The 16,168-nt window shown below is 46.3% G+C and overlaps 3 protein-coding genes across 3 annotated transcripts; 1 reads left to right on the forward strand and 2 right to left on the reverse strand.

The window, feature by feature from the left end:
• Positions 1-5,573: 5,573 nt before the first annotated feature.
• ALT_9039 (PaaI family thioesterase) lies at positions 5,574-6,236 on the forward strand (the record flags this gene model as incomplete). Its single annotated transcript, XM_089600523.1, has 1 exon — positions 5,574-6,236. The coding sequence occupies one exon, from the start codon at positions 5,574-5,576 to the stop codon at positions 6,234-6,236; it is 663 nt and encodes a 220-aa protein (XP_089455020.1).
• A 254-nt stretch (positions 6,237-6,490) lies between these two features.
• ALT_9040 (xyloglucan-specific endo-beta-1,4-glucanase A) lies at positions 6,491-7,324 on the reverse strand (the record flags this gene model as incomplete). The annotated part of the gene is made up of 3 exons (XM_033563446.2): positions 6,491-6,692; positions 6,747-6,932; positions 6,999-7,324. 3 exons carry the CDS (start codon positions 7,322-7,324, stop codon positions 6,491-6,493), a joined length of 714 nt encoding a protein of 237 aa, XP_033419337.2.
• Positions 7,325-13,885: 6,561 nt separating this feature from the next.
• ALT_9041 (quinate permease) lies at positions 13,886-15,876 on the reverse strand (the record flags this gene model as incomplete). The annotated part of the gene is made up of 7 exons (XM_033563445.2): positions 13,886-14,113; positions 14,205-14,274; positions 14,346-14,430; positions 14,503-14,779; positions 14,874-15,390; positions 15,467-15,710; positions 15,780-15,876. 7 exons carry the CDS (start codon positions 15,874-15,876, stop codon positions 13,886-13,888), a joined length of 1,518 nt encoding a protein of 505 aa, XP_033419336.2.
• Positions 15,877-16,168: the final 292 nt, after the last annotated feature.

The following is a 16,168-nucleotide window of genomic DNA, read 5'->3' on the forward strand; positions in this document are numbered from 1 at the left end:
GACTAAGAAATACTTTTTGGGATATGATATCAGTAGTAAATAAGTATTGGTGTGGAACATACTAAACCTAGTATAACAGCTGAAACCAAACTAACGCCCCTGTTGGCACCAGTTTAATGCTATGATAGATCCCATTGGCTAGCATGATATATATATGGATCTACTAAGACACAAATTGACCAAACAATGTTTCACCGAAATGGTGTACGGAGCGAGCGATGGTCTAGGGACTAGGGTTCTAATCTTCCTGGGCCATCACCCAGTCTGACTTGTCAGGAAGCTTGACGAGTTGCTTGACCAGTTATTCAGTTGCTTAGATCTCATCTCAGGCATTCAAACGTTCTAGACTTGTCTAGTCTCACCATAGTTTCACCCATCAGACTACTCACTATAATCAACAGAATCTAGAGTGCAAGCCTTGCCTAGCAGTCAGTGGTCAAAATGATCACCCATCACTAGGATGCGCCTTTCCTGTTGTTTAGAGTAGGTACAATTGACGACCTCATTTTTGGGATTGTTAATTTAGAAGTCGGATCAGGGGGGGAAGAAAAATAAAGTAGAAAAATATATAAAGTAACATTGCTCTAATCGAAGACAAATAAAAGTATTTCTGGCCATATTTTTTGGAAAATTATCATCCGTCCTTGCCCTAAATGCAAAATTAATAACATTTACATAAACCAAACATCTATAAATATAAATCTACATTAACATACTCATACTATCACGGCAAGCTCTCCCATCTAGACAGTCCAATGCCCTGAGGCAGTTGACGATATCTACCAGACGCTACTCCCGTTAGCCCTACTCATTCCTGTAACACTCCATTATAACTTGTCCAAGTTGACTGCTCTATTATCAAGATTCGGGAGTAAGAAAGAGATCTTCAAGGACATTAGATATCTATTTCTGGGATTCAGGTGTCTTCTCTCGAATTACTGCGTCCCCGTCTTCGCAGCATCAATCATCAACCCATCTTAAAGACAGATCCCCACATGAGTAACCTCTGAACTACACTTTTCCCCCAGTAGCGCAGAAAAACAAATCCCCTTCCTTCGCCTCAGACCTAGGAACCTCTTCCCAAGCTCTGAGCATACTAATCCTGAGCCACACGAGGAATTGTAACCCCCAAGGCCTGACAGATGGAATAATGAATCAACCCCGAGGAATCGAAACCACCACCAGACGGGCCCTTGCAGCCGCAGCCCTCCAGACATAGGGGAGACCGAGTTCCATTTCGGCGGCTTTCATGATAGCGGGGCCTTTGCCTGTTCACATAGTAGTCAGCGATATAGAAGATGGATTCACCGGAGGTTTGGCATTTTAGTTTGACGTCGATGGATTTGATGTAGGTTTTGATGACGGAGTAGCAAGCTTGGTCCTGGGCCTGAGTGGTAGTTGACGTCTGTGTCGGCTATGGGGTAGGCGAGGGTGCCTGGAAGGGCGACTGCGAGGATGGTGCTGAGAGGAAGGACTCATTTTGATCCAATTTGAATTAAATACAGTTTTTGTTCATGTGCTCATTTTTCTTCTTCTTGTTGCTATTTAATTTTTATTTTATTATATATATATATATATATTATTTTTTTTTTTTTTTTTTTCCCAGCTGGGGCTGGTGCGAGTAATTTCAGTAGATGGATGATGACTGAATATCCTGTTGGGATGGGAGGAACATTGTTGCTTTTCTGATTTCTTTTTTATTCATAAACCACTCTGTAAGCACAGCTCTCGCTCAGTAGTGTCTTCTGTTTGAACTGATAACTCCATATATACAACTGACCTTTGCCTAGTATGTTGGTGGGGTACGGAGGGAGTGGCGGAATCACAATGATTGATCAAGGAGGGAAAATAGAAAATTTAAAATAATTTTCCGCTCGTTCCTATTCTTGCGGAACATCGTCCTACTAAATCACCATCAGGGAGCCCACTTCTGCAAAGATGATAACTTGCACTAAAAATGCAGCCATGTCAACAATCTTAATAAGACATACGCCTAATTTTGTCACCTGCATATTTCGCCATCTCAGGCCCTTCAAGAGGATGAATAGGATTACTTTCCAACTGGAACGGCTTGATATTGCCGGATGCTTGCTGGATCTGAATCTCGGTCTGTTGTTGCGAGCTGCGAGGTATTCTACCCCAGCAGAAAGGCATTTGCTGTTCAGCGGTCTGGCTTTCAGGAGCTGGAGATTCCCGGCCCGCTAATTGAGAACACAGTTTATTCTCCATTTTCCTCTTCTTAGATTGGTATGAATGGTTTCTTGATTGCGTGATGGCTTTGTGGAAAGGACAGGGAAACAAGGAACAATAGGTTCTCGTTGTCACCCTTTGGTGTTTTGTGGCCCTTACTGCAGTTAGGTAGCTGATTTATGGTTCTGAAATGGAAGAAGTTAGTGTATATTGATTTTGTAGGACTAGGATTTTGGAGTTCCCTGAGAGTGGAAATGGATTATAGGTAAGATAAAGCTTACATTGTAAGGGATATATAGAGCAGCTTAGGAGCAACTGTGAGATCAAAGCAACTCTTACCTTGCAATCATAGTTACTCATAAGTATCTTTCCTTCTGATATATACGGTTGGCAGACCCCACATCTGCTGTGTAATCACCAATCCATGGACATTTCGATCATCATGACGTCTACATTTAATTGTTTAGGGGGTCTCGCTGTTGTGGCTAGACCGTCGGACTATTTGGACCCAAGGAATGGGGTGTAACCAGTCCATTTTTCAACCCAAACCGCGGTTTTCCCGCAAGAAAGTTTATCATCTAATCAGCCCATCCAGCATGTTTGACAGCGAGCATGCGTCACCTGACCATGGAAAGGGCCCTTTTGAGGTTGAGATACGGAGACTGCTGTCAGGATTTTGGCACTGAGGGATAGTTGAATAAAACATTGATTGGATTTAGCCACTTGTATCCCACATGGCACCCACACATGGCTCCGAGACGGATCGGGTTTTCAATAAGGAGACGAAATTGAAACAATGTCACGATGGCAACTTCTCTTCATATAGCACTGTATATCTATAAAGGTTAATGTTGATACGATACGTGCATCCTGGCAAAGGTAATGTACCTTATGTCAGCTCTCGAATATGCAACCTTCTGACCAGCCAAAAAGAAACGTAAGCGCTGGGCGGATGTGGGTTCAGTGGGATAACGATTTAAAGTAGGATCACTTAATGCTATTTTTCTGTATCATACCAGCTTCATAACCTGACGTCCCAATTAATCTGGAGCAATAAAGGTCCTATCACCTTAGTTGATTAAGGTTTAACAAGTAAGTTGCTAAGTATAGCCTGTCTTATTTGGCAAGAACACCAAAACCATTGAGCCAAAAATATTGAAGAAAAAATTGGTCTATAAGCGAATTTGCGCAGCGAGGATAGCATAAAGGGGCTCATCTATTTATACAGTTAGTTGGATACCATGGTCTTGGTGGTTACGTTGATGCCAGTATCAAGGATGAGTCTAGGAATCTGGGGGAAGCCGTACTCCTCACAGAGTCCATGTCCAGTGGGGATAGCTCCTGGTGAAGATAAAGTCACCAGGTGAGCCCTATAATAGTGATGAGGACGACGCCGCGCGTTTGAGGCCTTGAGCTTTGTGATCAGTGCTTGAGTTCGACGCCACCGTACACACTGATCTTAAAGGTTGGTGCATTCATCTCGCCGCGGTTGTGTAGGCGACGTTCTTGACAGTAGAAGCCGAGTTCTCCCTCTGCTACTCCACCAGTCTGTGCTTGTTCGCCTGAAAGGACGCCTTTGTTCTGGTAAAAGCTATAATTATATGGTTAGATAAGTGTCTGCGGCGAGCTGCTCATAGCCGACTGAGTATTGACTTGCAGCACCATGCATGCGTTGCCGCCGCGCGCGTCAAAGTTGAGAAGAATCAGTCTCGGCTATCTGCCTTGCTAAATATCCTGGCCTCCAAAAAAGGCCTCAATGGCCAGGGCCTTGGAGCGATGGAAATCTGGGCCGGAGAGTATAGGATATGCCTGCTTGTGGCGGGTCGATGTCCTTCTGAAAAGTCGTGATATACTTGAACCATTCTGCCGTAGGAGCAGCCCAGGCTCTCCGATGTTGCCAAAGTCTGCGCTGACACCTCCCACCATGGATGAAATCACACTGAAACGGCTGGCAGTTGCCCGTATTTGGCAACAAGCCAAATCTGTGCTGAGACAAATTCACAACTAGGCATAGCTCCGGACGTTGGCAGTGCCTGCAATGGCCATGCCGATTTCCTTTGACAGTAGACTCATATAAGCCAAATGCATCACTGCGGTTGTGGACGCACATACAGAGTCGAACTAGTAGGCCAGACCCTCTCACTTGAAGTGCCAGGGGGGGTTTCAGGGCCAAGCGCATAATGAAGTCCCTGCAAAGTATGCTGTTGGGTGACTAGGGTCATGGTGGTCGTTGGTGAGCGAATCAAAGAGTGCAGCGATGTGGTGGGCCTCGTCATTTTTGTCTGTCCATCTGGGTAGCCGGCCATTTTGAGCGCCTCAAAGGTGCATGCCAAAGGGTGCCAGTTAACGGGGCTCATCAACATTGCTCCTCTAGGCGAGGCACAGAAGAACCAAGAATGAAAATCCCCTCGTTTGATCATAAAACAGCCGTACCTAGTTGTCATGGTAAATCACTTGTCGCGATGGCAGGACATTGAAGCGACATTTGGGGACGTCGTGGTAGACATAATGAGTCCCAAACTTCGTTGAAGTGCCAGCTGCTGGGCCACATTCAGCTTTCCCAAGTTTGATGCAGTTGGTATCGTCAGGATCACTTTAACTAAGGTCTACCGGCTACACACGCTGCTAGAGCCACTATCTTGAAGGCAGCGGGAATGATTTTATGGCCAGGTCAAGATCACAAGTGTCATTTTTTTAGATGCAGAGGATGGAGAGCCTCCGTCACCACAGACTGAAAGCATTCCTATCGTGGCATTGAGCTTGCCCACGTCCTAGATAATGTCCAAAGGACAGGAGAAGTCTAGGGAGCATGCAGCTCTAAGCATGTCCCACCAGTTGGCGTAGGCGGCTTCGGGTCGTCCGTACACCGGAGACAGACAACTAAGCGGTCTACCAAAGAAAGCCAAGCCGTCCTCCAAAATGTAGTAAATTTTCCGTGTGTGAGGGACTGAGGGCGTGCTTCAGAGCCTTCATATCCAATGGGTTTGTTGTATGACCACTCACAGCGGGCATTGATAAATCGTTGTAAAACTGAGGGATTGATTGGGTGCTCACTTGTAGTCCTAGGTGTAGCCACCGAAACTCACTCCTGTGAGTTCGGTCTGGTTGGTACCGGTTTCTGCGGGTTGGTGAGGAATGCCACTCTAAGAGAGTATCTCGATAATTCTCATTCTGATCTTTTCAAGCTTGATATTCAGCCCCAAGGTCCAGGTGAGGGTAGTGATCCTGGCGGAACTAAGCCGGACATGGATGGTGTAATTCGTATTGGGGATGAGTCAACCCGAGGGCCGAGGTTCTCTGAGACACAAATGTCACGAAAGTTGAATCTCAATCATTCACCAGTCTTTGTGAACGCGAGCTAATTCTGGAAGACGAACACCAAAATGGGCGATATGCAACGAAAATACCCTACCTGGCACGGCTACTTTGAATTCATCACCACTGTGTCCCCTCCCACAGAGAGTATCAACTTCTTCAGTGCTCAGCCATCCGCCCATGCTTATCTCCAGGACACAAGCGCCTACCAACCCATTCCATTCTTCTCTCGGTACGACAAGGGCGATACATCGGACACCTTCTTTAATGAGACTCTACGTACAGCAAGAACCATTCCCCACGCCCTTGCAGTTGCGCGGAAAGAGGCGTTGAATTTGCGTGACAAAGCTGCCGACAAATGGGTGACTGGGGGCGCTGACCAGCCAGATTATCTGCTCTTCGTGCAGCTTGCCTCCGGGCTGAATGGATATAGGGATACTGTGCACGGTGGTGTGCTGGCCTCGCTTCTGGACGAAGCTCTGGGGTGCTGTGTGGAGGGATTCCGTCAACAGCTGAAAGCAGGGGAACGGACGGCTCTATACACTGCCAACTTGAATATATCCTATCGCGCGCCCGTGGCATCCCCAGGTGTATATGTGGTCAAGGCCTGGCTTGCGCGACGGGATGGGCGAAAGTGGTTCCTTGAGGCGCAGGTTGTTGGGGAGGACGGGAGAGTTCGGGCGGACGTGAAGTCGCTGTGGGTTAGTGAGAAACCTCGGGTAGTATTGTGAGCTGTATTGTGCATTCAAGATCTCGATAGCTCAGGACCTTTACAGCGACTAAAATATGCATACATTGAAGCGCTCAATAGCAAACGTCACTTTTGCCTTTGAAGAGCATGTGCATCATCTCTGTCGTCAATAGTTATGTCCTATCGCCTCGCTATTAGGTTACTCGATCCCAGAAACAACAACATCCACCAACTGAGTAGATAGCTAGCAAATGAGAACCTCCACATTGCTCCCACAACCTCTTTGTTCTCTGATCAGAATCCAACCGCTCCCCATGAAGTAGCCGTATACTTTCCAGGGCCAAATTCCCACCCTGCCATAACACTAGTCAAGTAATCTTCTGAGCTATACCAGCCATTGGCAATACCATGCTCGAAGAATGGCGTCAAACTACCCGAGAACCAACCTGAGTTACTTGGGTCGACGTATGACATGGTTAAGTCACCGGTGGGCCAACTGTAAAATATGGGTTAGCAGGTTGATTTCAAAATACGCCTGAAGTGAACTTACTGATACAAGTAAACATCCCACGGCTTGCCGCCAATATTCACATTCCGTGCCCAAGGCACTGCACCATTTGAGTCGTAGTGGTCAGAGAGAGGACTGTTAGGAGCCCGGTGACCAACCCAGATCATCACCTCATATTTGCCGTTACGATTAGTGGGAGCGTAGGTTGAGTCGATGAAAATGTCATAGCTAGTTCGTTAATACAAGTGGGTTCCCAAACTGAACACAAATGGACAAAAGTATATAAGGACTTACCAAGCATCGTAGCCTTTGCCTTCCGCAGGTTGAGCAGTCTGACTGAACCAGGTTGTATGACCCGGGTTAAGATCCTTGATCTTCTTAGGTAGAGTGTGGACTGGGGACCAAGTGCCCCAGTCTTCGCCAGTAACCATCACAACAAATCCACTACCGCCTGGGGCGTCCACACCCCAAGAATTATCATTACTATACCATGGACTAATGCTGCCAGAAGTGCTGAAGTGCTTAAAGTAATAAGTATCTGAATCAGCACCATTGGCAGCATAACCAAGTCCACTCAAAAGGATGAAAGAGGCAGAAACAAAACAAGGAAGCCACTTCATTCTGAATGCAAGAACGCCGTTCTTTGGATTGATTGCGAGACTTGTATGTCAATTAGTTTAAGATATGGGCTGAATAGTGCGTATTTATGGTCATCAAGCTGCCCAGTGAAGCCAGCCAGTGCTTCCAGGCAGAATGGATTATGGAACCTGGCAGGAAATTCCTCTGACAATAACCCGCTGGGTTGATCGAAGCCCTCCATATCAGAAATTAAACTGCTACTCAGCGGACGCAGTGCCACTCCGCTGAGGACTTTAACCGCAGATTGTGAAATGATCTACATATGTTGAAGCCCTTTTGATAATCTACGCATTCGTGGAGAGATCATCAGACCTCGTGTTTAACTAAAATATGGCGCCAACCCTAGCTGAAACATCTCCACAGGAATATACAAAGAGACAACGTTTCTGCTTGCCTGGCCAAAGTATACAGCTGCTCCAAGGCCAATAGAAGCATCTGTTTATTCCGTTCATATGCGCTCAATATATCCTGACAGCTAATTGCACGTAGCTTAGTCCTGGATTTAGACTCCAAGATGCGGTGCTTTTAAGGGGCTTTTCCATGTCTCTCTAATGCGTGAAGGAGCTTGGTGACGACTCTGAATAATCTACTGATCAGTGAAATGCTCTACATATTCATTCTTCCCAACTTTATGCCTTATCTCTGGCGACCAAATACCACTGCTCAAGCTCCCGACAGAGTTGGTTTGTCTGGTTGCTTTACCATGTGGCTTAGTCCTGAAACTTTGCAGCAGGGACACCGAGCGGAACGCTCCGAAAGTTGCCTTCAGATAATTATACACCGTCGCTTCATGACTTGAAGCCATATCAATGGATGCCCCAGACACTTTTCCTGAAACTGTTAAGCACAATAAACATCCCCAACTTACAAATATGGCGTAGTTTTCTGCGGATAGTCTCTGAATGCGGAGTTTATCTCTTCCCCAGGATCGCCAACAGATATGCCAAAGCCCCCATCCGTCATCCCAGGTCTAGAGAACCACAGCGGCTTGAGCACAGGATTGAACAACAAGACGCATCCCATGAGCCCTGGACCTACTGTCCTAGACATATTCTATGTCAATAACTATAGTTTGATTTGACTATCTTTGATTCAACGTGAATATTTCCAGCTGTGTGAGTTGCTAATGCGATAGGGGCTCTTCCCTTCATTGACTGTTGGAAAATATTCACACTAGTTAAGGGGTCCTCTTAAGATTCAATCTGGTAGCGTTGCAAATCAAGGAAGACTTATTGCAGCAGCATGCATTTCAAATAGAGTTTGTCCGACGGCGAATTATACTTAGTTGCGGCAATGGATGTACCTCCATCTGGATATATATGAGGTTAAATTTATCCGGATTACAACCTCCCACACCGGACCCCGGCGGGGAAATTTAAGGAATGATACGCCATTGCAGTTTCCAGCAATCCGTTCTAGTCGAGCTCCATCCGGACCACATATCATTAGACAGCCCCTGCTAAGCTGCTCATCGCCAATCTCGAGTGGCTGGCTTCTATCATAGTCGGCTGACTTTCTTTCCCCTGTGTCTCAGATTTGATATGAGTGCGGGCTAAACATCTGCAGGTTTTGGAATACCACACGCAAAGTGGTTCGTGGTCACACAATTGGGGTCGCAACCTTTGCTGCCACGGGAAGTTTCTTGTTTTGTTATGGCTCAAGTGCAATGGCGGATGTGATTGCCTCTGCGAACTTCCTGGAATTCTTCAATACAGCCAAGGCTCCCTCAATTGTTGGTGCTGTCAACAGCACTTGTTCCGGTGGCGCTAGGTGTTGAATCACCCCTCTTTTCCCCCACGGGAGGCTGTATACTGACCCTTTTCTTTAACCTTGGTTAGCCACCGTGAGAGCTCTCATGGCCGGTTTGACTATAGGCTGGCTGGGTCATAAGAACACTATCCATATCGGCGCTTTCCTCTCACTTGTTGGTGGTGTGTTGCAATGCGCAGCACGGAACTTGGTGTGATCCAACTCGGACGAATTGTTGCTGGCTGGGTTGTGCATGTGATGATGTATCTGCGCTAGTCCACCTGGCTGATTGTGCGCATCCAAAGATGCGTGTCCTGTAAGGGATGTCGCATCACGGATTATTAAGGGGGAAAAAGAAAAGAAAAAAAGAAAATAGACCTTGACGACTTCTGACGCGATCGGGACCCGGATTGTCGGTCTTGCAAGTGATTGGAGCTGGTTTCATTGTCGGCAGGTGAAGTACATCATCCTTCTTGCCTACTTACCTTCCAATCAAAAGGCCCGCGCTCACCTAAGGGACATGCAGATGGATTGGCTACAGTTTCTTGCATATCCCCGAGACAAATATGCTGCAATGGTATTTCCGTTGGCCTCAAGGGCTACCAGCGATCTTCCACTTTTTCGGCTTGTCTTGGGTGCCCAAGTCACCAGCCCACCTTGTCAGAAAGGGAAGATGATATAGCCCTGAAAGTGCTGCGACGCCTCCCCTATAAGAGCTCCAACGGTGAGTGGATCGGCAGCGGATTTATAGAGATCAAAGCTACCATCAGCACAGAGAGGGATATCAGTGCCTCAGGTCCGCTTGTTATATTCACGGTGCTCCAGTGGCGGACGCGACGGCTTGTATGTACCGCAGTGCAGGTGTTTACCCAGAATACCAGGCATCAACATCATCACCTACTGACAGAACATCATGTACGAAACACCGGGAATCGAGGGTAGCCGCGCCTCGCTTGTGGGGGACTTATAATGCCGTTGGTCCTCTGGTGAATCTCCTGTCTATTATCTTTTTATTGATCATGTTGGCAGACACAAGCCACTGCTCTTTGCCGCCGCTGGTATCACCCTTGTTTTCGTTTGTAAGGGTGCCATAAACTCCCAAGACCTTGACGAGACTAAAGGGGGATACAGAATTGGTGGTGCCTTCTTCCTCTTTTTTATTTCGGACATATTCCCCGTCTCCTTCCATTTACATGCCGGAAATCATGCCGACGCAAATCTGGGGTAAAGGCAATGGTTTTGCCACCGGTGTCGGGAACTGGTTGGTTAGTACATGTCGAGCCAGGTTTCTCCTATCTCGCTACACAAGCTAGGGTGGAAATTCCACTTTATTTACGTTGCATTGAAGGAGTAAGGGAGACTTCACACTGCGATCTGGTTACTGATCTTTACTAGTGCCTGATAGATGTGTGGGTAACCATCCTAACAATTTATCTCTTCTTCAACGAAATCAAGCAACAGCGGCTTGAGCAGATCGATTAGGTCCTCGGGGACAGTTTCCTGGGAATGCTTGATGACGATCTGAAAGCCAAGAGGGTGGAAACGGAGACCTTGCCCGAGGGGCAGCCCAGATTGAGGCTGTTGGTACTGTAGTAATAATCAGTAGGTGTTCTGGAAATCTCCATCCAATAGCCTGGCGTCTTTCCGATTGGAAGTAGGAAGCACACCTAGCGCATTTTTGTGGCCGACTTTCGCCAGTTTTTTGAATCGCAATACTCAGATGTCAGATAATGTTCTAGACCGTACAGAAAACTGTCAGGAACGAAAGGCTACATATATGAGGCTGAATGAAACCTCTTGTTGAAATAGACGTTCATTCTGTCTGATGCTTTCTGCTAAGAACAGGACTTATAATAAAATAATAGATTAGACTCGCATAACTGAACCGCTAAAATCAAATCCAACCCTCACTGAACCCGCAGTGGTTCGATTTCGGTGCCACACTGTTTCGCTTAGTGATGACTAATTTCTAGGATTTCTCTAGAAATATTTATATCACTAGATAGCCTAGTATCTAGTCTATCTAATTATAAAATATGAATTCAAAATATCTAGTGGTTGCTGAGATATAAGGAAATAACCATTTCTGTCTTGGGTTGGTATGAAAGTGGTGATGGCTTATTTATATATTATAATATATGCACTACCTTTGACAATCACTATTGACTAAGAATAATTATTTAACTACCACTTATTCAGATAAAATAATATAATAATAATTACCATATATTTCAAAAAAAATATTAATTTTGTAAAGGTATATTTGGTATGCCCTGGGTATAGGCCTGAGATAGGAGAAATTGAATGCTGAAAACCATTGAAATTTAGAACCTGAAACCAACCCAAATTAAAACTAAAACTGAACTGAATCTAACCATGGCTAGTTAGTAAGGCTTTAGCTAGGCCTATCTAGGCCTAGTGGCGGTTTTTGCAGTTAACTTGAACAACGGAACGGATCAGGTTGGTTCTGATTTCTAATATTTAGCCTCAAAATCATCAGCAGTTCAGTTCCAACTGGGGTTGGAATCGCCCGAACTCGGACCAAATGCAAATCTATCTACACACTTCCCCCCAGCTTAGGTTATATAGGTGTTCTGATGTGAAGTAATGAAATCAGTCTCAAAAGACATTTACTGGAAACGGTAAGTAACAGTAAGAATGGTTGACGCCTATTTACTGTATGTACGCGCAGACCAACTGAGCAATGGACTGTCGAAGAAACCGAGGAAATCCGTCAAGCCTACCAAGAGAACTTTGATTACTTTGAAGCTAAGTCACAATCTGCGAACTCTCAAGGCAAGATATTCTTCGCGAAAGAGCTTAGCCCGCGGTTAGCCGATCCAGCTGCACTCACTCAGTACCTCTTGAACCATGATTATCAAACGGCTCCGCAACCAGGCATCCGAATCCTGAATTCCTCTTATTGACTTGGCATCCAGGTTCCGAATTCATACGGCGCAGTCAGGACGATTTCACCAAAGAATATCACCATATTTCCAGACGCATACATAGAGAAGTGGACATTGACCTTTCTGATACGACATCCGGCCCTAGTATTCCCATCTTACTATCGGGCACTGCGGAACTTGAAGCAAGAGAGGTTTATTGAGCCCAACACGATCCAACCAACGTTGGAGTTGCACTCTACGCTCATATGGACTAGACTTATCTATGACTGGTACTGTGCTCATGTCGTGCAGTCATACCCGGGAAGGCAGGATGGCATTTGCTTTCCAATTCTTTAGATGCCCAAGACGTCATCCACCATCCGGAGGTGGTCTTGGAATACTGTGAGCTCATAGGAATGAATCCAGAGAAGGTCAAATTTGCGTGGCAACCGGAGAGCTCTCCACGTTTCACAACGGGAGTCGGTCCTAAATGCGCCGAGGCAGTAATGACGGCAACTCTAGACCCTTCAATGTCTCTGCTTAAGGAGAAAACACCAGCTACTGTGGATATTGCGTCCGAAAGGAAGAAATGGGAAGAGGAGTTTGGCGAAGGCTTGGCCAAGCAAATGGAAAAATGGGTCGAAGATGCAATGCCGGACTATAATTACTTATGGACTAAGAGATTGTGGGTGAATTAATGCTAATGTGAGTTGTATGTGGTACTTTCAAAGTGCAGATCAACGGAACTGGGGCTTGGATCCGAGCTACCAATTAGAGGTAACTCCCAGCAAAGGTCTGGCAACTTCCCTAGAATGCCGTAGATTTTATCCGAGCTTGAGAATAGCCCTACATCCTAGTACATAGGTCATAGGGGCCTCAACACAAAGCCAGGGGGGAGGGCGGACAACATCTTGCGAGAGCAATGCATTATGTGGGACTCCAGTCATCCGTGACAATACATTTAGTAGGTCTTGTATGAGGAACATAAGCTACGCCGAGTCAGTGGAATTCCTATTAAACCCTATAAGATAAAGAAGGAACTACAATCTTCCATAACCCTAGTAAGGAGACTATATTCCTGTAGTTAATCTTATATTATAGCCTTACTAGAACTTATAGGTGTGTTGTTATCACCTCTATTAAGCTCATTCTGAATTTCTGGCTTTGCACTAGATAAGACACTATTAAAGTTATCTTACCCTATGTACTCTGCTCTATTTATAGCTAACATAGTATATATAGAATATCCTCAAAGTGATAATAAGGTAGGATATATACTATAGCTCGGATTAGATTAGTAGGTACTAGGTACATAGGGAAGTAGCTTCTAATATAGTACTTGTAAGAGACTTTACATTATAAGAGATAGATATTGGATTGGTTATGCAACTCTATCCATAATCCAAACCGCATGGATATGAGGGTCAGAGGGTGGGTTGAATAGATCATGGATAAACCTACAATCCGCATTGATTTGGATCAAACATGGTGCGGATCAATCCATATCCAATGCATGTGCCAGCCTAGACGTATCACGTGCCGAGTGGGGAGGCGTGGCGTCGGCTTTAGAGGGATTGTTTTTGTCCGTCGGTCCACTCATGAGCCTGCTAGGGATTTCTGGCAAAGAGTGGCTCGAAACGTAGAAACTGGTCTGTGGAATTAGACAAAATTCGAAGATTGCAATGGATGGCCGTCATCTTACTGTCAAGGATGATTAAATTACAGTGTAGGAAGAGAGCCCATCGATAACTGGGACTCTTATAACAAAAGTTTTTCTAAGGTACTCAATGTTGTAGCCAAGGTATAAGAAAGCAAGCAGAGTCGCCCAGGAATTCTGTGCTGGATTCACATTGCTCAACAGACCTGAGCATAATCTCACTACCTTTGTCCGGCTTTTGTCTCCGTTTAAGCGGTTTCCTCCTTGTGCTCACTGGTGCCAGTCTTGTCTTCCAATCCTTTGGATTTAATTCGCTGCGCCAGGATACTGGTTTCCGTGACTCGGTGCTCGCTTTTGGTGGAATTGCCGATGAACCAGGGAGACTCGGTGAAGAGTTTCCTCATCTCCTCCAAGGGCAACTGTTTCGTTTCCGGGAGCATGGCCCAGAAGAAGACGGCATTGGTGAAATTGCAGACCTAGATACAGCATGTCAGCTGCCAGCGAAGGTTCCCCCGAGTATCCTGGGATGCAACAGGGAGATCGCGGAGGCATTTGATGGATACTCACCACGAAAAGGATATAGAATTTCCATCCAGAGTTTGCCATTCCAATGGGTGTCACTTGACCAATCATTGTGCTAAGAGAGAAAGATGAGTTATTAGCTTTATTTCTTTACCATAGCAAGATTCAGGCTGGGAAAGGACACACTTGAAGGCAAATGATAGCATGCAGCCCAAGGCTACCCCCCTGGCTCGTGTTGCTGTATCGAAAATTTCGGCAGGAATCATCCAAGCTATATAAGATTTAGTGACGACTTCGCTGAATTGGTCGAAGAATAATATGAAAGGGAGGAGGTTGGGCATACACAATGATCCCATAGTGGCAAAGCAGAAATTAAAGACCCATGTCATGATAATGAAACCCCAGTGTGCGCCCGTGCTGTCAACCTCAGGAGGAAACTGGGCTAGAAGGATTGTGCTGATCACGTATGTGAGACACATGGCAAGATTTCCACCCACGATGAGTTTGCGACGACCAATTTTATCGACGACCATCATAAGAAGGAATTCACCAATGAGGCCAATGATTGAGTTGATGGCTTGGTAGCGCAGAGTGTCCGTTCCGTCTATGCCGATTTGTTTCTAATTGAAGCTACAGTCAGCCATTTGAAGAAGAAGAAGAAGAAGAAGAAGAAGAAAAAGAAGAAAAAGAAGGACTTATGCAAGGAATACTTACAAAGATGGTGACCGAGTAGTATTGAATAGCGGAGACTCCCGTCATTTGTGTGGCAGCTTGCATAGCACAAGCCAGTAGCAGACGACGGAAGTTTGACTTGTCGACGATCCACCGATAAAATGTGACCTGGCTATGTTGCTTCTCTGCGGCAACCTGGGCTTTGATCTGTTCAAACTCGGCAAGAATCCAAGGGTCGGAGCTGTTGCCGTTGGCATGGAGTCGCGCCAGGGTCTGAAGGCCTCTCTCCCGCTGACCGCGGCTAATGAGCCAACGGGGCGATTCTGGGAACAGGAAGATCAAGGCGGACAGTAGAGCCGCCGGCACAATCTGAATGCCTAACGGGATGCGCCACTGGCGGTTATCCGCAAAACTAACATAGGTGCCGTAGCTGATCCAGCTCCCGCAGACACCACCTATGCCGAGCATGAACTGTTGCAATCCAGTCACCAGACCTCGGATATCGGGATGAACCAATTCGGCCTGGTAAATTGGAATGATCATGGTGAGTACACCGATACTGTAGATTGTTAGTTAGACAAGCCCTGTCCCGGTCGTCCCAAGCCAGGAAAGGGACTTTGAAATGGGGAATTTACGAGACACCCGAGATGAAACGACCACCTAAGACGTAGCCATAGTTTTGCGCACCGGCCTGCAAGCCACCTCCCAGGCAGAAAAATAAGCCGCCGGTCAGGATGGTTGCTCGGCGGCCAAAGTAATCAGAGCATGGGTACGCTAACCCGGCACCGACGGCGGCGCCGGCCGTGAGAAGGGACGCGACCAGGCCTATCTCAGTGGTGGATGGGCCGAAATAGTCCAGAAAAGAACCGCTGGATACCACTAGTAGAAGACAGTAAAAGTGCATTAATTTCAGCGAACACTTGCAGAGATTTGCGCTCGCTGACTTACCCTCGGCCACAATTGTAAGGTCATATCCGTAGAGAAACGATCCAAGTGAAGCAAAGGCGCCTACCAGAAACTGGTATATCTTGGGAGGGAAGCCCATTTTGGTTTCTTGTGAGACCAATTGACCTTGAGTATGGGTAAAAAAAAGTAGATCAAAGAAGGAAAAGTGTTGTCTACCCACAATATTCGAGGAACACCCCCGGCCTTTTAAGCTATGCCGATCTCCATGCGGGCAGCTCGGCTCTTTCTTGGCGGGAGAGGACTGACTTCGCAGGAATATGTGTGATGTACATCGCTCGGGACAAGTTCCAGCAGCATGCAACGCGGGGAAAAAGTGGGTTACCTTGGCTGGATTCCAGCTGAGGGTGGTTTAACTCGAGGATTGTAATAGA

Source organism: Aspergillus lentulus, assembly GCF_001445615.1.
Source record: "Aspergillus lentulus DNA, contig: Alt17, strain: IFM 54703, whole genome shotgun sequence".
NCBI classification, from domain to species: Eukaryota; Fungi; Ascomycota; class Eurotiomycetes; order Eurotiales; family Aspergillaceae; genus Aspergillus; species Aspergillus lentulus.